This window comes from Agrilus planipennis, unplaced genomic scaffold, assembly GCF_000699045.2.
Source record: "Agrilus planipennis isolate EAB-ADULT unplaced genomic scaffold, Apla_2.0 scaffold32, whole genome shotgun sequence".
Taxonomy (NCBI): domain Eukaryota; kingdom Metazoa; phylum Arthropoda; class Insecta; order Coleoptera; family Buprestidae; genus Agrilus; species Agrilus planipennis.
This window is the reverse complement of record NW_020439506.1, coordinates 883,330-909,236: the sequence shown is the minus strand read 5'-3', so window position 1 is coordinate 909,236 and position 25,907 is coordinate 883,330. Positions and strand designations below refer to the sequence as shown.

The 25,907-nt window shown below is 35.4% G+C and overlaps 1 protein-coding gene across 3 annotated transcripts in view; it reads left to right on the top strand.

The window, feature by feature from the left end:
• The window catches only part of LOC108733656 (protein bric-a-brac 1-like), a 630,997-nt gene that overhangs the window by 591,170 nt on the left and 13,920 nt on the right, over window positions 1–25,907 (top strand). For all 3 annotated transcript variants that reach the window (XM_025979189.1, XM_025979188.1, XM_018464907.2), the window contains one exon: window positions 16,179–16,236. In XM_025979189.1, the coding sequence (XP_025834974.1) occupies window positions 16,179–16,236 (58 nt within the window). The remainder of the gene's footprint in view (window positions 1–16,178; window positions 16,237–25,907) is intronic.

Sequence of the window (25,907 nt, the reverse complement as noted above, 5' to 3'; positions counted from 1 at the left end):
CTTTCCCTACTTTTTCTTCTCTTGCATATCAATATTTTTATTTTACTTTTATTTATTTTCATACAATACTGGATCACTTATGCTCATACATTAAGCAAGTGGTTTCTCCTGCCATCTTTATTAGTGTTTTTAGTAAAATAATGAGCGTTAAAAAATAATTTATTGACATGGTTAATATTGATAGATGTTAGTTTTTATTCGCAATCAGATAACTGCCGGAATCTCTCATTGGTTGCGTAGATACCTAATTAAAATCAAGCAATGATGATTATACCATTCGGATACAGTTAACTGGTTAAAATGGTTCAATCATGTTAAAATGATGATCGTCAAATGTAAATCAGATTGTAGATCATTCGAATTTGAACGTCGAAAATACAATACTGCCTGGGAACAAGCGAGCAACGTCTTTAACGAAAACAAGCGACCATTTTCAGTGGAAAAAAAGTCGCTTCGTCAATTAAGCAATAGACAAGGGGTCATAAAGATATCGATGCTGTCTCTCTTTTGCTCTTCAGTTTCCATTAGTCATTACAGTTGCTGTAAAAGATTCGAAATGCGCCTCCCAAGTAGTGAAGCAGTAGCTGCCCATGTCCATGCTCATAACGTATTACACCCATCAGCGAAGTATAATACCATTTTTAGCGGAATAATTACGTGTGACAGGGCGAGTTATTATTATGTAAAAATACATCGGACCCGACGATTTATTTCATTCGAATAATGTATACCATTATTGTCGATTTAGACGTAAATAGACGACAGTATGTAATTCAATGACAAAAAGTGCCCTTATTATACAATAAAGTATTTCATTGTAGTTACTCAAGAATAGAGATAGGTCGAAGAAAATTCTAGATCATAAAACAATTCACAGACTTCACATACTACGTAAGTATCTTAAGCGTATTGGAAATACCAAACACAAAATAGTATATTACGTATCGAGGGAAGAAACAGGGTTTTTTCAGACTGCATGTGAATTGCCACCCGAGCCGAAGGATCACATGCAGTCTGAGATAACCCTGTTTCTTCCCGAGGTACGTATACTATTTTTTGTCATGTTTGTGCGGAAAGCTCGTCATTAAATTGATATTTGGCGAAATAAGTGTAAATGATTTGGAGGTTAGAAAGACATTGTCATTGAACAACTGATTTCTGCGCATGCCCATAAACTTCAGCGCATGCGCTCAAAAGACTAATTTCATTTCCTCCCGAGTAAAACACGGCTGAAAAGAGGCCATTTCTTCCCTATTTCATAGCATGGAAAACGAGCTTTCCACGCTAACATGACAAAAAATACATTTATCATCATCGTAAAGTCTTTTAGTCTAAATAATTTTAATGTTCGAGGTGATGAAGTAATAAAAAACGGAATAAAACGGTAACAAACTTTAATAAAACAATAACGGAAAATGAAGACTAGAATTTAAGAATGTAGAAGTTGAAGTTAGGAAGAATAAGTCAGAACTGATTGGATTAAAAATTACAAAATACTACTTAGATTGTAAGGGAGGACCTAGAAGAATAGAAATTAAGGTAGGGAACGAATATAAAGTGTAACAGATTGGGAAATTTTATGATAAGAAATATTAAAAGTAATATCGTTGACCCCAAAGCTCCGAAGAAACCCATCGTAAAATTGAAATTAGAAAGTAACAAAGAATAATAAATATCATGCAGTTAGCCACAGGGTTGAAATGTTATTAAGAAATTATAGGAAAGTACGAAGGCAATGAAGTTATTTCTACAGAAAAGGAAAAACGCCACCTGTAGTACAATGTTACTTTTAGTGAAATTCATTGTGCTCAACAAGGTCCATTTAAATAGATGGATATCTACTTGCTGAACTCGAACAAACAAATTCGAAGTGGTCAGTATTCTGTCGAAACTGTTAGATGTGGATCGCAATTTCGATCTTTTGGGATCTCATCAGCGCGTCGCAGATCCATCTATTTAAATGGACCTTGTTGAGCATAATGAATTCCACTAAATGTAGCATTGTACTGTAGATGGCGTTTACCGCGCCAATTTGTGGTATTTTATAAAACGCGCTGTTGAGACAGCAGGTAAAAATTGGCCGGTGTTCTGTCGATACTGTCTGCGACGCGCTGATGAGATCCAAAAATATCGAAATCGCGATCCGCGTCTGGCGCTTTCGACAGAATACTCTGGCCACTTGGAATTTANCTTCCTTATTTGCCTTTGTCACCCGTTTTAATTGGAAAAAAGACACTGATGCCAAAATAGTTTGTTCGCCATGAAAGGTCAGAGCTACAACAGGGTTGCGTACATTATATATCAAAATATTTACAACCCCATTTTGTAACCGATCTTTTACACATTGTAATATGAAAATGAAATGGAATCCATAGTTTCTTTAGATTTGAGCTCCTTTAATATCATTTAAAACATATCAATTCGATATTGTTTTGCGGGCTGTTTTGTCGTAATTCAAAGAACTTCGTAGTTTCTTGCTCAAGGTACGATAAGTGGTGATTTGGCAGGTGCTGATATCAATTTGAATCTTCAAAATTTCATGGACCCTGACATTGAACCCGGAAAACAATATCGATCCAATATTTTAGATTACCATTTTCAAGGAGTTTACAATTTGTTAAGCTCTGTTTGGTTAAAAAATTAGAAGACATTCATGGAATGTCTCGTTGTTCCCTTCTTAAGCTTCTAATACCTTCAATAGTCAATGTGAGCAACTTTCATTCATCATTTTATATAATGTTTGATCGGTGATGCTAGCAAAACTTTTAACGACAAAAATGTATTTGCATTTTACAAACAGAAAATACGTATCGAGAAGTGTTTTAAATAAAATACAAAATGCTTTTCTCAAAAAAGTATTTAAATGTAAGATAAAAATAGGTATTTTTTATTTTGTATTTGCATTTTAAATGCAAGTATCTCAAATAAATCACATCTCTGGTAGTGCACCATAGTAGTGATCAATTGTTTTTTATTTAGGAATTTTCATTAATTAAATTACGACAAACTCACGTAACAATATCTAAATGAACCTAGATCAGCGTCATTGTTTGTCCTTTACGTGTTCATACATTGATTTGTGATCAAGAATATGAAGCCTAGCAACCTTCGACTGTTGATTCCTATCGACCGTTAAATCTGTCGTTCGACAACTTAATTTTTCCTAAGATAAAACCCATATATACACGATCCAAGTAGTATTTTCAATACTAATACTTGCTTCAACTACCACAAAGTGCGTGTTATGGTGTTTGGTACAGTAAACCAGAGTAGAGTAGAAACTCAAATGTGTTCATAAGCTATATCGCTCGTTCTTTCTTTCTTTCTCTCTTTGCTGTCTTTTACTCCGTCTCCGTCTCGTCGAGTTGGGTGGTTTCACCCGAGACGAAATATGAATTGCAAGTAAACGATCCGCGACAAAACGAGCCAACGAACGACAGAATGAAAGAAAGAAAAGGTAAGAAAGAAAATGATTATTATGACTATTATACATTACAATCACCGTGGGTCACTTTGTAAAAACGCCGCTTCTCGTCTCTCCACGCTCATTAATAATATTGCAAAAGAGTACGACTAAACAGAATATTTTATTCACACCTATTAATTTTAATATCTATCTTCGTTCATTAATATTAATTATTTTGTTTTACTCTGCATATTTTGAAGACGCGATTAATATTGTTAAAAACAGGACAGCTTTTGGAACACGGGTCAAAAATCTAACATAATTATAACACTTGCTGATACCTATAGAAAGAAGGAATTAGATACAAAATTTATACTGATATTATAAAAAATAAAGTGTAAAAGTTTGGATGTATGAGGTAATCTCGGAAAGTATTCATCCAATTTCAAAAATTCTTTCACCAATATTTAGAATGGACCTTGAGGGTAAACATAGACTGTTACATAATTTCGTTAAAATAAAAAGGCTTTTCGTGGAGGCTAGTTTTGCAACGTAAGAGAAATATGAATGCTTCTTATAGAAAAGTTGTGGAGGCCATGCCGCTCGGTCCAAAACCAGAACAACCCACATCCTTAACTGTTTACGAACAGTAATCTAATCTAGGTCTACCTCTATCCCTACTAACTTCTAACCGTTTCTGACTCTGATATGTCTTTGACTAGACCTTCATGTCTGAGAAGGTGTCCTACCAACCTGTCTCGCCTATTTCTTATTGACTTCCATAGAGTCCTCTGTTCTCCTATTCTTTCTAATACCTCTTCATTTCTAATCTTTTCTACCCATGTTATCCTCATCATTCGCCTATAACACCACTAGTCGAACGCTTGTAAACTATTCCGCCGCGCTTCCAAACATAAATAAATTTGTTAATTCGAAAAATATTATGAAAAATGTATGTTTGGAGTATGGCTTTGTACGAATGAGAAACAGTTTTATTTTTCTGACACATTTCATCCAACAAACTGCTATGGTATGAAAAAAGACTTCTACACAGATAAGTTTTTGGAAGTGTGTTGTATGATGGTACAATATACGTAATTAAATTTTCATCCATGTGAGCTATTGCAATGCCTTTTCATCTTCACGTAATTGGCAATACAAATGATGAACTTCACCACAAATTAATCTGTTTTTAAAGATTAAAATTGATTAAATTTTTCCTCCTTTATGTCTATTAATTTTTTTAATACTCTTACTTTTACTACACTGTTAAAAAGAAAAAGGATAGTGAGTTATTTAGAGCTATATTAGTAGCAGAAACAGGAGTGAAAATTGACAGTCAAATTAGATTACTGTTCGTAAAAAATTACAGAGATACTGGATGTTGTAATTTTCGGAAAATGCAGAGATTGGTCTAATTAGTCTTCGGCTTGGAAATGATGATTAATTATTTTCTTTTATTATTATTATTGATGACCCCTTCTATTTTGTTGAATTCCTCTCTGATTGAAATTATTCCATTGGCTCACTCGAAATGGAATATTTTAAGTCGACGTCTCTTTAACTCGAGTTGGCTTTCACACGTATTTCCCATTGCATGTACCTAATTTATCTTTAAATAAAACAGCTCATTATAGACTTCAGATAATCATTCATAAACGCATTTTAACAATTTAATCTCGAATGATTTTAACGAATAGTTTTTTAGATAATCCAAAAAATAAACAAAAGCTATTGTTAGAAATTTAAAAAAAGAATTTTTTCATTTGATTCCTTTTCTGTAACTGACTTTTTTTATGTTAACTCGACTTACGAAGAGATTTATTGTGCATCTATAGCTCTTCTGTACGGACATTGATACAAAGATAACGTTTTTTGACGTACTTTTATAAATTGATAGTACATTTCTTTAGATTTACTTCATTTTCGGTTTATGTCGCTTGAATTCGTGGATCTGCCATGTGCATGCACCATTTTTATTAACTCCCTTTTCTGACTCTAATATGTCTCTAACTAGACCTTCATGCCTGAGAAGGTGTCCTACTAACCTATCTCGCCTATTTCTTATTGACTTCTATAGAGTCTTCTGTTCTCCTATTCTTTCTAATACCTCTTCATTTCTAACCTCTCTATCCACGGTATCCTCATTATTCGCCTGTAACACCAGATTTCGAACGCTTCCAACCTTTTCCGTCGCGCCGCGCTCCAAACATACAAATTTAACAAGCTTTCAAATTTCTAAATTAACGTCCTACTCATACGTACATTTTTTTATACGCGAATATCTGGTAAAGTAATCGAACAAAATAATTCGAAGTGGTCTGTATTCTGTCGAAATTGTTAGACGCGGATCGCGATTTCGATCTTTTTGGAGCTCATCAGCGCGTCGCAAGCAGTTCGACAGAACACAGATCAACCTTTACCTGCTGTCTTAACAGCGCGTTTTCGAAAATACCACAAATGGCGTGGTGAGCGCCATCTATAGTACGATGCTACATTTGAGGATTACGTATGCTCCAACAAGGTCCATTTAAAAATATGGATATCTACTTGCTGAAACGAATCCCGGCGTAGCTCACCTCAACGTGATAGGCACGTTACCATAATCGAACAAAATAATTCGAAGTGGTCTGTATTCTGTCGAAACTGCCAGACGCGGATCGCGATTTCGATCTAAAGTAATGTATATATGTATATTGATTGTTACGGTCCCCCCCTCCCCCAGTACACTATAACCGAGTTTTACTGTATTCATATTATTTGACGAGGTTTGTTGTAATGAAAAATCACGTGATGGAAAAAAATAAAAGATAATAGAAGAAAGAAAAGAAAATTGTTGAAGCGGCATGCTACTGGCAATAAACAGAAACGAAACAGAGATGTAGCAAAGGCAAAAGCAAGGGCTTATCACTTGCATTTCTATCTGACTAAAGTTACGTATGTGTATAATAGTAGTAATAGTAGTCGTAGTCGGTTGGGTCGCGTTGCAATCGACACACAAAAGAAGAGGAGGCAAAACGCGCGTTTTACAGCGGACCAGCGCGTTCGAGTTGACGTCGAGGGCGACGCGAGCGTCGCGAAGCATCGGGACGTCTGCGAGGAAGGGTTGCGAAATAAAGCCGAGGGTAAAGCGTCAGAGTCAAGTGCCAATAATGTACAGTACGGCCTATGGAGCTTTTTATTCCACCTAGTAAGTAACAAGTACCTGCTTTCCACTCGAACACGGTATATACATCCGTATCCGCACACATACATGCATGACTATGCACGCCGCCGATTTTTTTCTTCGTTTTTTTTTTGCAAATGTTGCACGAAAACGGGAAGATTTCGTTATTATTAGGCGCACGAGAACGAGAATGGAACGAGCGAAGAAAATTTCAGAAACAATTCGCTCCTCCTACTCATATTCTTGCTCACAGTCAGCAAATTAAAACAGACACGAGTTGACAGAAAAGGAGTTTTTCAGGCACATGATAAACTTTTTAATCTCAACAGTTTTCATTACTAGTTGAACCCGTTTAAATTTGTCGATGGTGCTTGATTCTAGTGAAGCCGCCTTGGATCGAAGCAACGTTTATCGGTGGTACAAAATGTTCTCGAAATGTTAGCGACGAAAAACGTGCCGGACGCTTCAGCACGTTAACAACAAACGAAAACATTGATGAAGTGAAGAAAATAGTATTGGCCAATCGTCGAATCGCCGTTAGAGAAGTTGCCGAGGACCTAAACATATCGATTGGCTCATGTCATTCCATTTTTACCAATGATTTGGGTATGAGACGGGACGCCGCAACATTCGTAACAAAATTGCTCAATTCCGACCAAAAATGACATCGCATTAACATTGCTAAGGAGCTGTTGGACTCTGTCAGCGACCACTCAAATTCGCTCCAGAGAGTCAAAACTAGTGACGAATTACGGGTTTATGGTTATGACGTGTAAACCAAAGCTCAATCATCCCAATGGAAGCTGCCGCACGAGCCAACATCGAAAATACAACCAGAAATATTACCTGCAACTAATGCGGAGTTTGCGAGAAGCAATCCACCAGAAACGCCCGAATTTGTGGAAGAACAAAAATTGACTTTTGCACCCTGATAACGCATATCGTTGCTTGTGTGCGAATTTTTGCGGGCTGATATGTTGGGATAATGTCAGGAGGTTATCTTTGTTTCAACATACAACGATACATTTCCTAATATTGGAATTACCACCAATTCAATTAATAATAGTTAATTCCATCCGTTTGGATTTTAGAAGTTGGTTTAGGCTTTCACGCTTGTTGTCTGAATAAATTGGATTTCCGGATTGTAACTGCGTTTTTCTTATGAAATCCTCATGGCAGATTATGGTGTCGAAAAAATGTTCGACGTTTCGTTTCCTATCTCAAGGGACATCTTTAGGAAACTCACGTTGTCGATTCAGGATTTTATGTGTTTTATTTTTCCTCGAGGGGGTCATTGTCGGATTCGCTGAAGAGGCCTACCTACTAAAACCGCTCCTCGAGTAGGAAGATCAACCCGGAGGTTTTGCATCCCAGTAATGGTTCTGTGGAAATGACGGATAATAGGAGCGGGAATTAGTTTGAGAGGGAAATGATTTGAGGGAAGAAATGACGAAGAGAAAATCGGTGGTTCACCTCAGATGAGTTGGGTGGGTGGTCGGGCTAAAAAATTGAAACTGAAATAGAGCGAAGGGAATCAGCTTAGAGTAGAAGATGGCAAGTTTAGGGGTGAAATCGGAAAGTGTCGAGATAAGCGGGTTTGGGTGACGTGGCACTGAGGTTCAGAGATTTACCACTGCAGCCCAGGGGAGTAAAGGTAGACCAGGTTCTTTCAAAATTTGGGCGCTTCTGACGAACCAGGGGTAACTGAGTGAGAAGCGACGGATCCGCATGTAAGTGCCTTGGAGGATTTGTAGGTAATAGGCACAGCCCCAGACGGCAATAACGTAAGAGCAGGCTTCGTATGAGTGCGTTGAACACACGGATTTTTGTTTGATGGGAAATGGAATTGTTTTGGAGAAATGGCTTGAGAGAGGTAAAGGCGCCTTGACATGTGTTTCCGCCAAATGAGCGTTTTGTCTAAGACGACGCCAAGGTGTGCGACGAAATAGCTCAGTGTTATGGGGTTGTTATTTACTATATTGGGGGGAGGTTTTCGGGTCCTAGGCAAGAATAAGTTTACTTTCGACTTGGCCTCGTTAATGAAGGGTTTCCATGTTCGGTACCAACTCAGGAGCAGGGGTAAAAACTTGTTAATTTTTGCCTAGCACTACAGAAACTCGGAATCTTATTGCACCGGTTGTTCCGTCACTGCACATGAATGGTTATACGCTCATATTCAATCTAAGCTGTGTCGAGGTGGTACCTATTAATAGATTGAAGAGGATTACAAGTCATTTCAGCACCATCGTTGGAAATCCTGAATCGACAACTCGAGTTTCCTGAAAATGTCTCTTGTGATAGGAAACGAAACGTCGAACACTTTTGACGCCATCATAATCCGTCATGGGGATTTCATAAAAAGAAAACGCGGTTAGAATACAGAAATCCAGTTTCTTTTGTATTTTATTCGAGTGATCGAAATTTACTTTTGTGAACAATTTATTTAATCAATTTCTTTGTGTTAAAAATTGTTTGAAAAATTAAATTTAAAGGAATTGTTTGTAAATAGGTATGCAACACATCGTACACTTCAGCATAAGAAATTGCTGATACTAACTACGTAGTACTAATTTACCCTGACAGCAATCATAATTTCTTTTATATGTGTATAATATTAACAAATTGCAGTATTTTATTTCTGTCATGTCGTTGACTTTAAGAATAGAGATTTCGTATGTTTTGCGCGTATTTAACATTAGTGAAAATATTTGATTTTAAAACATTTTGCAGTAATGTGCCCTTGAAAATAGCTTTGCCAAAAAGTTGATGCCTACAATATACAGTGGGTCTGAATTTCAATCAAAAGGTATTTTTCTTGCGGAAGCAATGAGTTTATTATAGCTATTTGTTGACTAAGTTTTTCGCAATATTCTTAAATTATTCTCAAATTCTATTGATTCATTTTAGTATGTAGATGCGATATGCATATATGTAGGCATATATACAAAAGGTATAGTAATGAATTAATTACAAAAGTGGCAAAAACAAAGGTAATTAATTGAAGCTTGTATTGGCGGCGACTGCATAGCGTTATCGTCGTTTTCCTACATTGTGAAAATAGCGACAGTGATAATGAGTGTAATAATAATAACAGATCGTTATTTACGAGCTTAATAATAATTGAACGGGAACGATGGTGATATAGACTGTATAATTAATAGATGCCGTATTATTTTGTTAGATACACACGAAATTAAAACGGGGGTATATAACGACCACTATTGGCGTGTATTACGTTTAATTGCAGGGAGGTCCCCCGGCTCAACGACGCTATGTCAGAAAACTACCTCGTTTATAAGCGAAACTCAGTGGCGTACGTAACATCAAATAATAAACAAAATTAAACAATTTTATTTATTACATCATATATATATATACAGTCGAACTTCGATAACTCGAACTGCGATGTGACACAGAGTTATTAAATAATACTTCTTTAATTAGTATTTTTTTTAATGAACATTNAGTCAATATTTCTTACAAAAACCATAACCATAACAGTTGGAGGTGATTACTTCGAGTTATCAAATAATACTTCTTTAATTAGTATTTCTTTGTGAATGAACATTTATGTATTTATTTCAGTAAAAATTGGTTAAATGTTACATAAGTGCCTTAATATCTGTACTTTTCAAAGGAGTAACAAAAATTATGAAACAGTACTATCAACATATTTTTAATTAACCCCCGGATATAGGTAAGCTCTGCCTTCTTGCCGATTTAAACCACTCTAAAACTGCTTTGTCTGCATTTTCATACACAGGCTTTTTTAGCCACTTGCACTATCATTTTCCACTGCGGTGATAATTGAGTGCTTATTCTTTAAAATAGTGGAAACTGTACTTGCCAGAATACCGTACTTCAAAGCTACATCTATATTTCTTGAGCCACTTTCCACTTTCTTTATAAGCTTAAATTTTTGACCAACAGACAATGTTTTTAAAGTACGTTTTGATGACATATCAACACACGCAAAAATATCTTTAATGTAATATATAAATAAAATAGGCATAGTGTTTTTTTACTTATTGTTAGTAGTAACTAGTAAGTTAAACAAGTGAACTTAGCAAGCGCAAAAACTGAATTGCCTGCATAAATACGTTGAAAAAGATAGGTTAAAATCGACCGTAATTACGGGATTCCCCCAGAAAATTCGACTTATCGAAGTTGGCGCAAAATATTTCGTTCGAGTTATCAAGATATTCGAGTAATCAAGAGAAATTTACACGCATTTCCTACTTTTGACGCTATTGCCAACCAATTTGGTTCGACTTATCAAAAATTCGAGTTATCGAAGTTCGACTGTATGTCCATATTTCCATCCTGTTAACCTTGTAATTAGTTCTTTATGGCTCATGCCAATTGTCTCCATATCGTGACGAAATATGAGAATAGACCGCAAATCTGTCCAAGCTAATCTCTAAAATTCGGTATTTTCAAATGTTTAGGCAACTAATCGTAAAATATAATACTGGTGCGAAACATGGACAGTGAGCGCGGCGGAAAAGAAAATGTTAGAAGCGTTAAAATGTGGTGTTACAGGCGAATAGTGAGGATAACGTGGGTAGAAAAGGTTAGAAATGAAGAGGTATTGGAAAGATAGGAGAACAGAGAACTCTATGGAAGTCAATAAAAAATAGGCGAGTTAGGTTGGTAGGACACCTTCTCAGACATGAAGGTCTAGTCAGAGACATATTAGAGGCAGAAACAGGAGTGAGAAGGTGAAGAGGTAGACCTAGGTTAGATTACCGTTCGCAAATAGTTAAGGACGTGAGTTCTAGTTTTAGGGGGAAATGCGAAGTTTAGCTCAGGATAGGAAAGAGTGGAGGTACTTGTCCAACCAGTCGTAGGACTAACGACCTTATGATGATAATTCATTGTTACATAGTCACTATTTAGATATAAATGACCATTATGTAAATACGAAGTGACAATATTTAAATATGAAGGGTTGGTATTTAAATAAAAATATATTCAGTATTTATTATACATAGTCATTATTTAAATATAAATGAACACTACTTAAACTCAAGAAGTACCAACTTAAATGATTCAAATAACCTAACGTAATGTAACCTAACGTAACTTAGCCTAATTTCAATCCTGATTCTTTAATTCGTTGTGAGAATTAAATACCCTTTTGAGCTTTATTTTGCATAACATTTGAAGAGTGCTTAGATTTTGTATCACTAATCGAAACCAAGATAAAAATTGCAGGTTTTGTGTCGAAATCCCTCTTGTTACGCCACTTCTGAAGAGACCGCTCCTTTCCCACCCGTAATAAGACTTAGCTGCCGTTATATAAAATATAATAATAATATGACGATAATCACGCAAGTTAAATTACGGTCGGATATGGATTTAAACAAACGGCGACGTGGCGCCTTAATTATTCAGCGGATTCTTTCTAAATTATTCATTTTCAACCCTTTGTTTCTCTGGCAAAGTTTTAATTTAGTAATGTCAAATGAAACTTTGCAGCAGGAATTGTTTTCCTATATTTAATTTGTTTTTTATTATCGAAGACTTTTCTTCTACCTACATATATACAAACATACATAATGTAGACGTTCTATATAAGTATAATTTACGCTCTTTCTTTCAACTCTTTCATTTTACCTCCCTCAGCTTCACAACGCCCCTAAGTCACGTTACAATGAAAAAAAAGGAAATCTATGGGCGTTTTTCCCTTTTTCCTGTGTTATTATCATATATTTTCCATAAGGAAAGTAATTTTCAAATCAAAATTTAAAGGCAACAAATTAAATGGCCAGTATTTAAATCATTGATAAAAAATAGTAGTGAGGGTGAATTTACGACAGCTTTTTAAATAGACTTCAACAGTCATTTTATACAACTATAATACTGCCAAGAAAAAGATAGCTTTTAATAAATAGGAAGCGGTAATGACAAAACAGTACTGTATGAAAATAAATAAAATTAAAACAAAATTATTGATATGCAAGGGAAAAGTAAAGAAAGAGCGAATATCAAGATAGGAGACGAGGTGGTTGATTTTAGGTATCTAGGAAGTAAGATAAGTCAGGACGGGGGTAGTAGGGATATAAAGCAGAGGATAGCGCAGGGTCGAGTCGCCTTCAAAAAAAAAGTCACTTCTTTTCTCTAGAACGGTTAATTTAGAAATTCAAAAAAGGTTAGGTTGTTAAAGGTCTATGTTTGGAGCGCGGCGCTTAACGGGTGCGAAACATCGACAGTGGGCGGGGCGGAAAAGAAAAGGCGAGAAGCGTTCGAAATGTGGTACAGGGAAATGATGAGGATACCTTGGATAGAGAAGGTTAGAAATGAAGAGTAAGAGAACAAAGGACTCCATGGAAGTCAATAAAAAATAGGCGAGATAGGTTGGTAGAACACCTTCTCAGGCATGAAGGTCTAGTCAGAGACATATTAGAGACAGAAACGGGAGTTAGGAGGAGTAGAGGTAGATCTATATTAGATTACTGTTCGCAAATAATGAAAGATGTGGGTTGTTATAGTTTTAGGGAAATGCGAAGATAAGCTCAGAATAGGAAGGAGTGGAGATGCGTGTCCAACCAGTCTTAGGACTAACGACCTTATGATGATGATGATGATAATACTGGCGTTTCGGCACCCATTGTGGGCCTTCTTCAGCGCTTATCAATAAAAGTCTTTACATTTTTACGTTTTTGATTCCGTAATATTGCGAAGTATATATATATATCGGTTTCAGGCACGAAGGTCTAGTAAGAGACATATTAGAGGCAGAAACAGGAGTTAAGAGGGGTAGAGGTAGACTTAGATTAGATTACTGTTCGCAAATAGTTAAGGATGTGGGCTGTTCTAGTTTTAGGGAAATGCGAAGTTTAGCTCAGGATAGAAAAGAGTGGAGGTACGTGTCCAACCAGTCTTAGGACTGACGACTTTATGATGATGATATATCGGTTATTAACATATCTGTAAGTTCTTTACAACTCGAATTAGTGATACACAAAGAAAGATTTGTTAGCAAGATAATAAGTTGTTTTACTTCTTGTCTTGTCAATATCATTCTGGCTTGATTCTTGTCTTGCTGTTTCTTGTTATTGCTGGCTGGTGGAGTCCCTAAGTTTAATTTTAGCTGAAGTTGTGAAAGAAGGATTTTGGTAGAACGACTAGACTCTAAATATGCATATATGTATGTATATCTACATTTACTTTAATGAAAAGTATATGGAAAATGTATACTAACAATAAGAATATATAAAATGCTTTGAGTCCTAATCCTAATTGGTGTTAATCAAGGAAACTAAATCATAACCTAACCACTGTGCTGGCAACAAAATGAGTGCCTATTTTAATAAGTGATAAGATGAAATATTATATTGTTTTTGGGTAACTTCAACTATGCAATTCAACAATATGCACCTATCACAATGCAGATACAATAGAGAAAGAATTACTATGACACGCTCTTTTTGCAGAAATAATAACAAATGAAATTATAAGAATCCATTGGTAGGTAATTGTAGCAGCAATTACAAAGATTTTTATTGTTTGTCAAATTCGGTTGAAGAAACAATTTCCTATGCAACGAACCGATTTACAAACGGACAGACGGACAAACAGACGCAGCTCGCGTCGACGTCAGATGAAACGGATTGAAATGTTTTTGTTATTGTTCCTCTATCTCGCATGCTGACTGTTTTGGTCGACAATCAGAAGCAACCACCATTGTCCTGTATGTCAGAAAAGGTTGCAGATTTGTTGCAGCAGTCAATCAGAAATCGTCCACTGTAACGTTTACCTATTAATATAACAACAAATGTTGTCGGCTGGAGGAGAAGAGGTACACGCATAAACGACTTGAAACGTTGAATTTGCATGTCACTTGCATCAACTGCGCTATGTATTACGTGTATAGAAATACATACATATAATGTGTATAATACAATCTTTGCATGACTCTAGTACAGTTGTGATTTGTTTAAAGAGTTCTGTTGAAAATACAAATGCAAAATGCAAAATATTAATTTTTGTTTAATATTTTAAACAAGCTTTTACCTAATAAAATAATTCGAAGTGGTCTGTATTCTGTCGAAACTGCCAGACGCGGATCGCGATTTCGATCTTTTTGGATCTCATCAGCGCGTCGCAGACAGCTCCGATAGAACACAGACCAACTCTTACCTGCTGTCTTAACAGCGCGTTTTAGATTAATAATTATATTAATATTCCATTATGATAACGTGCCTATCACGTTGAGACTAAGCTACGCCGGGATTCGTTTCAGTAAGTTGATATCCCCACAAGTGGACCTTGTTGGAGCATACGAAATCCTAAAATGTAGCATCGTACTACAGATGGCGTTTACCGCGCCATTTGTGGTATTTTCTAAAACGCGCTGTTAAGACAGCAGGTAAAAGTTGGTCTGTGTTCAATCCGAGCTGCCTGCGACGTGCTGATGAGATCCAGAAAGTTCGAAATCGCGATCTGCGTCTGGCAATTTCGACAGAATACAAACCACTTCGAATTATTTTATTCGATTATGATAACGTGCCTATCACGTTGAGGTTAGCTACGCCGGGATTCGTTTCAGCAAGTAGATATCCACACAAGTTAACCTTCTTGGAGCATACGTAATCCTAAAATATAGCATCGTACTACAGATGGCGTTTACCGCGCCATTTGTGGTATTTTCTAAGCTTTTACCTATGGATTCACTCGCGTTGGTGTCCTAAATCCGTGTCAAATATCATTTAAAATACAACAATTTAATAAATAGTCTAAAGTTTCTAATTTTCTACGTTAAACATACACTTTGCGAAGAATGACGGTAAATACTGTCCTATTTTATTAAGATGAAAAGAAAATTTTCTACCTCTCTGGATAAAAGGTACTCTTTTTCTCTGCCGCTGACAATATGTTATATTTATAAAAACAAGCCTTACCTTTTGCTTCCAAAAATTGAAGCAATTGCTTCAAGATATATGCATAAAAAAAGCGAAGGAAAAGGTTTTGCTTCGATGTTTTGCTTTTTTGTAAAAGGTTTTACATAATTTGTATTTATAAAGAGAAACATCTACTCAAAAACTAAAGGATTTGCTTCTAAAAAAAGGAATCTTGGTTCACAGCTTTTCTCGCTCTTTTCAACTTTTCAGTAGCTGTCCAGGCATAACACAGATTGTGCAACATGAAAATATTTATGTATTTGTAGGACTGTTTTTGAATTAAAAACTATCTAAAAGGATTTGTATAAGTAATTTTAATTGTGTGGTCTCGGTGTTGTGCTTGCTATGGCTGACATGGTGCATTTACGTACAAGAAAATACTACAAACCAAGACGTATACCGCGAGAATCTTATTTTAAAACGTTATTTAGATTTGAGGAGGAGAATGTGTGCAGAAAATGAAAATAGTTTTGGGTAATTGTGCGAACCGTTTTAAATTTGCCGCGTGCCACTAATGGCAATACAATACTATTTATTCGCCATCCCTGGTATAGGGTGTTTAATATGTAAATGCAAAAAAATTTTTTACCTTTATTGGTGAATTTTGTGAGTAACAAGATCAAGGAGATAAAATTGATTTGAAACAACGGTAGTTTAATAATTATAATTATTATCAATTTATTCTTTTTTTTTGTTTCAGGCAAAGTTGTTAGAGTCCTCCCATGCGTGGTTGGGAGCATCAACATCTTCAATAGCGGGTAAGTTAAGACATCTTCGATTTAACTTTTATTGGCAGAGCTTTATAATTTAGATTGTGCTCATTCAAAATCGTTTAACAAAAATTCAGAATTATCCTAAAACGATTTTTAATGGCACCTTTGTAGTAGGTTAATAGGTATTTCTCTTTAAGGAACCTTTTAATGTTATTTAATAGAGATCTACAAATTAGAAATCAACTGAGAACGAAAGGAAGAACAAGAAAAACAGTGGATCAACGTTAACTATTAAAAATGGACATTTATCAAGTTACCGCGACAATGTTATATTTCCTATTTCTTAAATCCACTATAATTTGTTGCTAATTTAGGTATTATCATATTCAAAAATTTGTAGCTTCATAGCTTATATACAGACTACGTACTAACATGATATGATTACGACAAAAACTATTTAATTACACTAATTATTAAAGAACTTAAAAAAACACTATTAAATTATTACTAAACATAGGTGATTAATTATTCTACTTTTTTACACTACTGTTGATATATCACTATTCACTGCGCTATTTATTTCACTGCTATCATTGTCAATTTATTTCTGAATTCACTTCTGCAACAGTCACTTTATTTCCTTTTTTTTCGGCGATCGTCTCTTCCTTTAAATACTTTTTGTTTACTTTCTAGAACCTTCTGGAAACATTCGGATAGTTTATTTTTTCGTAGAAATGTTTAACTGCTTTCTCGGAACGCAGGTACGGCACACACATTTACAAATACGGTGCACATGAAAAAAAGCTAGCCGGCGAATCGATAAGCCGTTCTCTCGCACACAAACACACTCGTGTTCGCTACAATATACTCATATCGAGATTGAAATTCTGAAAAAAGTATCCTAATAGAACGTGTTGAAAGGCTAACTATTTTTAGTTAAATTTTATTGTTGAGAACTTAATTTATTTAATACAAGTCACTTAAATTTTATAACAAAACCTTGTTACAATAAATTGATGCACTTATAGTGTTGTATAATTGGCTTTACACTAATAATTCTTGTGACATGCCGCCAATTCTACCTCACTAATACAAGACTACCATAGTTAAGCAACATTACTCTTAGACAAGCAGGAGAAACTGCTTATCCTTGCGACCTGTAGATGTAGTTTTATGATCTCCAACACTCCTCCTTAAACAGATGCTTCTGAAACTCATCACACATTTTCTTACTTGAGTCCGTATTTACCATCTGCTGCCTTGACTGTATATAATTTTCTCAAGCTTACAGTTTTTCCGACATGAGCATTTATGAACTTACGACTTGTTCCTAATGTAACCTCTCCACCCTTAACACTTTTAGGCATTCGTATTGTTGCCTGATTATCAATGTATAATTCGGTTGGTTCGGAGACATTGCTAATTTCTTATTCTTTCATGACCTTATGAATCCTGCATATTTCCTACACTCCTCTTGTTGCAGCTCTGTATTCTACTTCTACTGATGATATATTGAGATAATTGATTGCTTTTGTGCCAAACATACAACTGGACCCTAGTAAGTTACCAAAATCCCATTACTAGATATTTCATACCACCGTGCTTTGTATCTGTGCACACCTTCAACTTCTCTGCGTCTGTATCCAAGCTTCATGTTTATCTGACAATTTTATTTGACAATGCTACAGATATGAAGGACTCCACATTAGTTTCATCAACTTCCTATTTCTTAAAACATTCATTCACAATGTCTCATGATAATGGTGCAATTGAAGTTTATTTTGTAATACTCTACAGTTTCCCTGTGCATTCACGCTTCATGTGACCATGTCTTCCACAATTGAAGCATTTTAAACCACCTTGCTTATGTTAGTTTGAATCCTGCTTTCTTCTTAACATCTGCCCTTTCTTGTACTGCTGTTTTTTGACCTTGTCCATCTTCCCAACTATGGCATTTTTGACATTTTCACATTCTTGCGTTGAGTCTCGATTCCTCTTGCTGAATTTTTTTACATAAATTTTTAAGCGTTTTATCATTTTCTGCAACTGACTCCCAAGCAGCATGACAATAGTCGAACTTTGCTGGTAACGAGAATCAATAAAAACATATGTACTGTTCGTTTCAAGAAGTTAGAGATATGCCCCTTCCCTTTATTAGGATACTCCGTAGCATAATTCCAAATTCAATCATATTTGTCTGCGAGGCTTATTTCTCCACCGATCATCGAGCGAGAACTAGACAAAAGTATACAGTACCATTTGCAAAATTATTTAAACTGCGTCGTTAAAATTTAAGAATATGCATTATTTAAAAACATATTTAGCCAAAACTAATAACAAGTGAATTAACTTAACGTTCTACATACCTGTAAAGCTTCTGCTTTGTTTTCTATTGTTAATTTATATACATTTTTGTTTTAAGAAATTGCTAAAAATTTTCGTTTAGTACTGTACAGTTCTAGCCGATCTCCTAAGACTGCCCATCGAGAGCTCTGCTCGTTCAAGCTTTTTCCAACTGTTTCTGTCTTGCTCACGCCTAGTGTGTTCTTTCTATCTTCGCGCAGATTTCTTCAAGGTCACAATTCTAACAAATTGACATAGACTGTAAGTCTACTTTTTATCGTCATGATATTAGGATCTATGCTCTAGCTTGACATTCCTGCAGTCGCTTTTCGCGGGTCATCAAGAGACTAGATTGAAGGTACCATCTTTCAACGAGAAATTAACAGCTCACTGAGTATTTTTCTTATGAAATATGCTGTGTCTATCACCAGCTTAATGTTTTATTCTATGATTTTCCAAATACGTCGTCTGTTTGTCAGAGCTGACTGGAGCGACTAATTTCTGGATTTGGTAACAAATTGGCGAATACTTAGCGACAAATTATAGTGCATTCCCGGAATAAGAAACATAACTGTCATACTAGCTTTATACATAAGTTTACGTTAACAATGGAACTTTGTGATATATACTTGATTAGATACATGTAGACACATATGTACATATTATCGTTTAGTATTTTTGTTCGTAAAAAAACATGCGGTTTGGGGCTCATAGATCAACGTTCATTTTTCATGCATATTTATTTCCTTGCCGAATTGTCGTTCCATTTTTTTCGGCACGAAACCTTCCCAAGTTTCTGCTATTTGCGTTCTTCTTACGTCTTCGAATAAGACATAAAATTTCATAAAGGGTGACTTGAAGTTTTTTTTTTCAACCGACCGCGTTATTCATACGCCGCGTATATGACGTATAATAAAATTTGTGGCCGTTATGAATTTATGTCCATGAATATTTAGCAATTTAATACAAAAAAGTAACAGTGTAAATTATACATTGCTAGAAACGTATGTATAATATATGTGTACGCACGTTATAACACGCATTTTATTTTTGAAGTGAAACTTTATGAGGCCACAAGGTAGCGCTAGTGAACGGAGCTAACAAAAGTAAATTTTCTGAACTTATGAAGTTACTGTTTTTTAGTGGCCTTTTGTGCGAGAGAGAGAAAAGTGTCAATAGAATAGAGTTTTTAGTTAAAATGCTGCAAACAGACTTTACGCCTTTAGGGGGTGTATTTGAATGTATTTATTTTTGATTTTAGGGGCTGAATTTATTTTTTTTTTGACGTGTAATTGGGATCTGTCAAATAGGCATGCATGAGAATAGTGCAGGAAAATCGTACAAATGTTTATTAAAATTATTACTATTAATAAGGATCTCTGGCAAAGTTTTTTCCTCTCTCGCACACAAACACACTCGTGTTCGCTACAATACATATTGTGATTTAGTATACCTAAATTCCTTACCAACCCTCGTATTAAACATTTATTCTCTTCTAGTCCACGACATTGTCCCCTCAGAATTTCGCGTTTCTCAATAAACCACTAAATCCAGCCTTAATCCGCTAGCTATTGCTACCCTCCCTAATCCTACTACTCAAGCTGAAAGCAGTTTACGTCGTATTACAATCAAAATTTACTTTATCGGTTAACATATGAATAAGTAACATTTTGTTGTGGATTACATAAAAATATTNATACATATATGTATGTATTTACTATTTTACTGTAAAAAAGTCAGTTATTTGTGACTGACGAACGGATTTCTTATTTTGGTTTTCGAAAAAAGCTTCAATTTCATTTAAACTATTATACAGAGCACCGGTTGTATATTCACTGGCTTTTAAATAGGAACGCAAGGCACTCAACGAATTTTCAAATCTTTGATCAACAGACAATGTTTTTAAAGTACGTTTGATGACATATTAACACACGCAAAAATGTCTTTAATGTAATATATAAATGAAATAGGCGCAGTAGTTTTTACTTATTGTTAGTAGTAACTAGTAAGTTAAACAAGTGAACTTAACAAGCGCAGAAACTGAACTGTCTGCATAAATACGTTAAAAAAGATAGGTTAAAATCGACCGTAATTCCGGGATTCCCCCAGAAAGTTCGACTTATCGAAGTTGGCGCAAAATATTTCGTTCGAGTTATCAAGATATTCGAGTAATCCAAGTTCTAGTAATCAAGAGAAATTTACACGCATTTCCTACTTTTGACGCTATTGCCAACCAATTTGGTTCGACTTATCAAAAATTCGAGTTATCGTAGTTCGACTTATCAAAGTTCGACTGTAGTTAAAAAGACTAACAGAGGCGAATATCTTATGCATGTATACTATGTTTGAATTAGTTTTCGATGAATAAATATCTACAGTTGGAACGTTCGAAATTGGCATAGTCCGCAATAAAACTGTCGCATTTACTTTTTTCCTTCAACTTACTAACGAATATAAAGAAAAAGGAATAATATAACATTAGACCAATTAATGTATAACAGGAAGAGGTGCAGACAAACGGAATTTGAGCATGCTGTCAGCGTCGGTCTTTAAAAAAGTTCCAACATTCTCAGGAATTTAGAAAAGCAAGACGCTTGTTTAAAGGTACAATCCCAACCAGGCAGTTATAAAGCCGACTCTGATTTTTTGCGTACCTAAGCAACCTCTAATCGCTGCAACGCTTATTATTATTCGGTTATCTCTTTTCACTTTTCACTTTATTTGTACTACTCATGAAGCATTTCCTCACATAACAAGAGCGTGTTTAAAGCGTAGCGACTGACTACAGTCCAAAGTGCAAATAAAAGAGAAGATAATCTTTCACTTCTTTTCTGTCTTAATTTCGTTGGTCTCAATTTTCTCACCCAAACCCTCATCCACAAATTTCCAAAGGGGGACGAAGAGGACCTTTCACCCCACTCCCCGGCGTAGTCCGGAGAAAGTTCCCATCCATCAACATTAGTAGATGTTAGTGGTAGGAATGAAATACCCAAAAAGTTGAGATACTTTAAATTTTTGTAGGGTTAGATTCAATTAATTTTACCCATTCCAGATAACCTCCAATTTATGAGGAAAAATCATTTTATTACTGTCATTTCTTCGCCGAGAATCGAACCCGGACCTCTGATTTTACAACAGCAGCAACAATTTTTCGTCATTAATTGGAGGTTATTTGGAGTGGATAAAGATAATCTAAAAAGTTTTTAGAGAACATGATTTTACAGACATGAAGATATTTTAAACGCGTTTACCTCTAAATAAAACATCTATTACAGGGGTTTATATTAGTCCATTCGCATATTGTGTTAATTCTAATTATTTAATATCGTTTTAAAAAATCCGTAATAATTTCACGATGGGCTACAGCGTTTGAAGTGTGGTGTTACAGGCGAATAATGAGGATACCGTGGATAGAGAAGGTTAGAAATGAAGAGATATTAGAAAGAGTAAGAGCATAGAGTTAATAAAAAATAGGCGAGATAGGTTGGTAGGGCACCTTCTCAGGCAGAAAGGTCTAGTCAAAGACATATTAGAGGCAGAAACGGGAGTTAGAAGGTATTGATTTAGACCTAAATTAGATTACTGTTCGCAAATGGTGACGGGTGTAGGTTGTTCTAGTTTTAGAGAAATGCGAAGATTAGCTCAGGATAGGAAAGAGTTGGAGGTGCGTGTCCAATCAGTCTTAGGACTGACGACCTTAGGATGATGATGGGCTATAGCAGCGGTCGGGGAACTTTTTTAATCATTACCCCAAAATATTTTTGTGTAAGTTGATATTACCCCATAGCGAAGAGCAAAAAAAAACGAATTCTCCTCTTTTTAGCATCTTTCATATTATAGCCCCCATGATAATTTTGAAAAGAAAACAATAACTAAAAATTTAATTTATCTTGATGGCATGGCACGGACTGAGCAGGTAGTGGCTTTACTGCGCAAAGATATAACTCGAGAACATTTAGTGGTGGGGAGTGAGATGGCGTAGCCTGCATATGTCGCTAAATTGTTTAAGTTGAAAAAAATACTAACAGGTTTATAAAATAGCAAATTAAAAATATATACTTTTTACTCACAAAAGTTTCATTTTTACCCCCAAAAATTTCATTTTTCCCCATTTGGGGTAATTTACCCCGGTTCTCCGACCACTGAGCTATAGGGACAACAATAAAATTTGGCCTTCTCCAGACCCCTTCCATGATTTTACTTCATTAAATTATCTTACAAACGAATAATCAACCTAAATGACTATTTGAAGTAAAATGTTGCAAAATTACTGTAGTATAATATGAATTAGGTTAAAAGACCCATTCTAATCGCTGGATTTGTAGATGAACAGTTAAATACAGGATAATGTTATTATTGCTTTGTGAAACTGTAATAAGAGTAGCTATTAAAAAAATTACCTACCCTACACATTTGTACTACATACATACACACCCACATTTACTTTTACCATACATACTTACATAGTTGTATATGTGCATCGCGAGCTTTCTACGGTGCCGCCGCGCGTAGTTCGTTATAAAACAAGTCACCGCCGCCTCTTATACCGTTGAAAATTAGCGCTTATCTTTTTTTCCCATTCCTTCTTCAATTTTTTTCTCTTTGATGTAGAAAACGACAAGTGCACGCGGGTCTCCGTATCCGTGTGTTTGTATACTTTTACGTATTTACGTATGTGCATTGCCTGCGTTGTATTCGCGTTTATTATTTGAAGAACTCACGAGTGCTACTCGCAAAAAAACCTACCTACGCATAATTTGCAAGTATGTATTACGCATTTTCGCAACAAACAAAGGACTGGATCTTATCAGGTTCGGTCGCCTCCATCTTACGCGAACTAAAGCAAAAGCAAGCATGAACAGAACCTTATTTCCTTCAAAAAAGGGTAAAAAGGTGTCCTCGACAATTTATATTATGTTGAAGTTAAAAGTGAAATATTATTCCAATCAATCAGGGGTTTTATTAATCGCTTTTCAAAATTATGTAGGACAAGGACCTGTTGTTTTTTAATAGTTGTACATCACACAAAAATACGAGTACGGTTCTGCCGCTAACATATGACTCACAGTAGTGCATCAATCGTCATGGGTGCAAAGTGTTTCCCCGTCTTTGTAGATTACTTTGTATACAGGAGCAAGGCCGTCGCTAGAATTCTCTGTTCCCGTATAAAAAACTTTTTTTACTCCGAAGTTTGGTTTTTTGGAAATATGTAATCACAAATATTAATTAAAAAAAATGAAATAACATTTATTTACGGAGAACATTTCTTAGTGCTCGCAGAATTAAACATGGTAGTAACATATGAAGTAAATTCGATAGAAAATCGTCTTCTTGCGTTAATTATATGTGTTACCGGAAATGTATGAAATCCGCCATTGTATACAATTCCTAGGAAATGTATATAATTCCTAAAATCGCCCGGACATGTGTGAAATAAATTATATTAGACACATTTCCTAGGAAATCTATACACTTCCTAAATAGCAGTCGGAAATGTATTACAGGTAATACTAAATAGGCGATAATACGGCAAGTTGTTTGGAGATGTACCTTTATCCATTAGTATTGTCATTGTTTGGCTAGGGAGATTTATGACAGACTGGAGTTTCTTAAATACCCCTGATATGTTAGATTTTAGAATAATGTGACGAGGTTATCTTTGTTTCAGCAAACACGATGACCTTGAATTTTTAGTATGTTGTAGAGGTGATAATCCTGATCATTTTCATATTGTTGAGCGCGGAAATCATTATGAAGCATCATCTCATCAGCGCGTCGCAGGCAGCTCCGACAGAACACAGACCAACTTTTACCTGCTATCTTAACAGCGTGTTTTAGAAAATACCACAAATGGCGCAGTAAACGCCATCTGTAGTACGATGCCACATTTTAGGATTATGTATGCTCCTACAGGGTCCATTTAAATATATGGATATCTGATGCAAACGCGCTGATGAGATCCGAAAAGCAAGTAGATATCCACATATTTAAATGGACCTTGTTGGAGCATACGTAATCCTAAAATGTAGCATCGTACTACAGATGGCGTTTACCTCGCCTTTTGTGGTATTTGTGCATGAAGCATACTTTTCGAAGGTATTATTCCAACATATCTGCCCGACTCTGGCGGGCAGAGGCATTACTGAGACTCCAGTGTGTCATAAATCTATCTAATAACCATACAATAATGTCACTAATGCATATACATCTCCAAACCTAACCTAACCAAACAATAACGTCACTAATGCATATACATTTTATTCATTTTGTTCACAGAAATAATTGGTTTTATACATTTCCTAGTACAATATCGGAATTTCATACAATTCCTAGGAAATGTATACTGTATTAAAAAATCTTTGAATCCTTATTTTGTAAATTTCCTAAATAGCCTGTATACATTTCTTACAATTTCTAGATTTCATGCATTTCGGGTAACACATAGAAAAAAAGTAGCTGGGATAGTGTGCATTCTTGTCTGACTCCTTTCCTAATATTTACTTCTCCGTTTTGTCTCACAATGTGACGTATTGATTCCTTGGCCCTACCCCAACGAAACTTAGCTACAATTCAAATTACTCGGTGAAAATCCTCAAAATTTATGATGTCTTTCGTCTCTCTTGCAATAAAAAGTCTCGTAATTCCACCAAGACGAATAGGCAGAGGTTAATCTTTTATTACCTTACGAAATTTATGTTCTGTTTGAAAAACTACATCGTAAATGTCGGTGTTCTATGTCTTTATAGTTCGTGTCCACCAATAGGTAGGTACATACGATATCTCGATGTATTTTTCTTCCAGTGGGAAACGTTGCACTTTTTATTCCGCCATGAAAATACTAGTAATTATTTTCATTATTGAAGTTACACATCTTTTAGGGCGTTGAAGGTAAAATTATTAATATGCGATAATGCAAGGAGGCTACAGAGTACATAAGGAAGATGCTCTCAAAGGAGAGATTTGACAAAATAGTACAAAATTCTGGAGCTAACTGCTGAATAAGTAAAAAAAAATGGTAGGGTTGCTTAGCCCTACTTTCGATATCCAGGATGTTATCGTTTAATTAAGTAAAAATCAGCAGTTTTAAAGTGTTCGAGGTGGAAATAAACAATTGGAAAATTGTGAGCGGGTCTATATTCGGCTGTACAATTGGTTGCTTATACATACATGATGATAATGTCGCCGATATTAAATTGAAAATATTATTTGCGAAAATATTTGCATACATGGAGTTCGTGGTCCTAGTTTTGTTTCCATGCATGCAACGGAAGTTGCCCGCGCATAGTACAACTGTCAACGATAACTGTCACCAACTGTCAATTGTAATAAAATACATGATTTAAATAAATACATAATTGTTATTATGAATATAC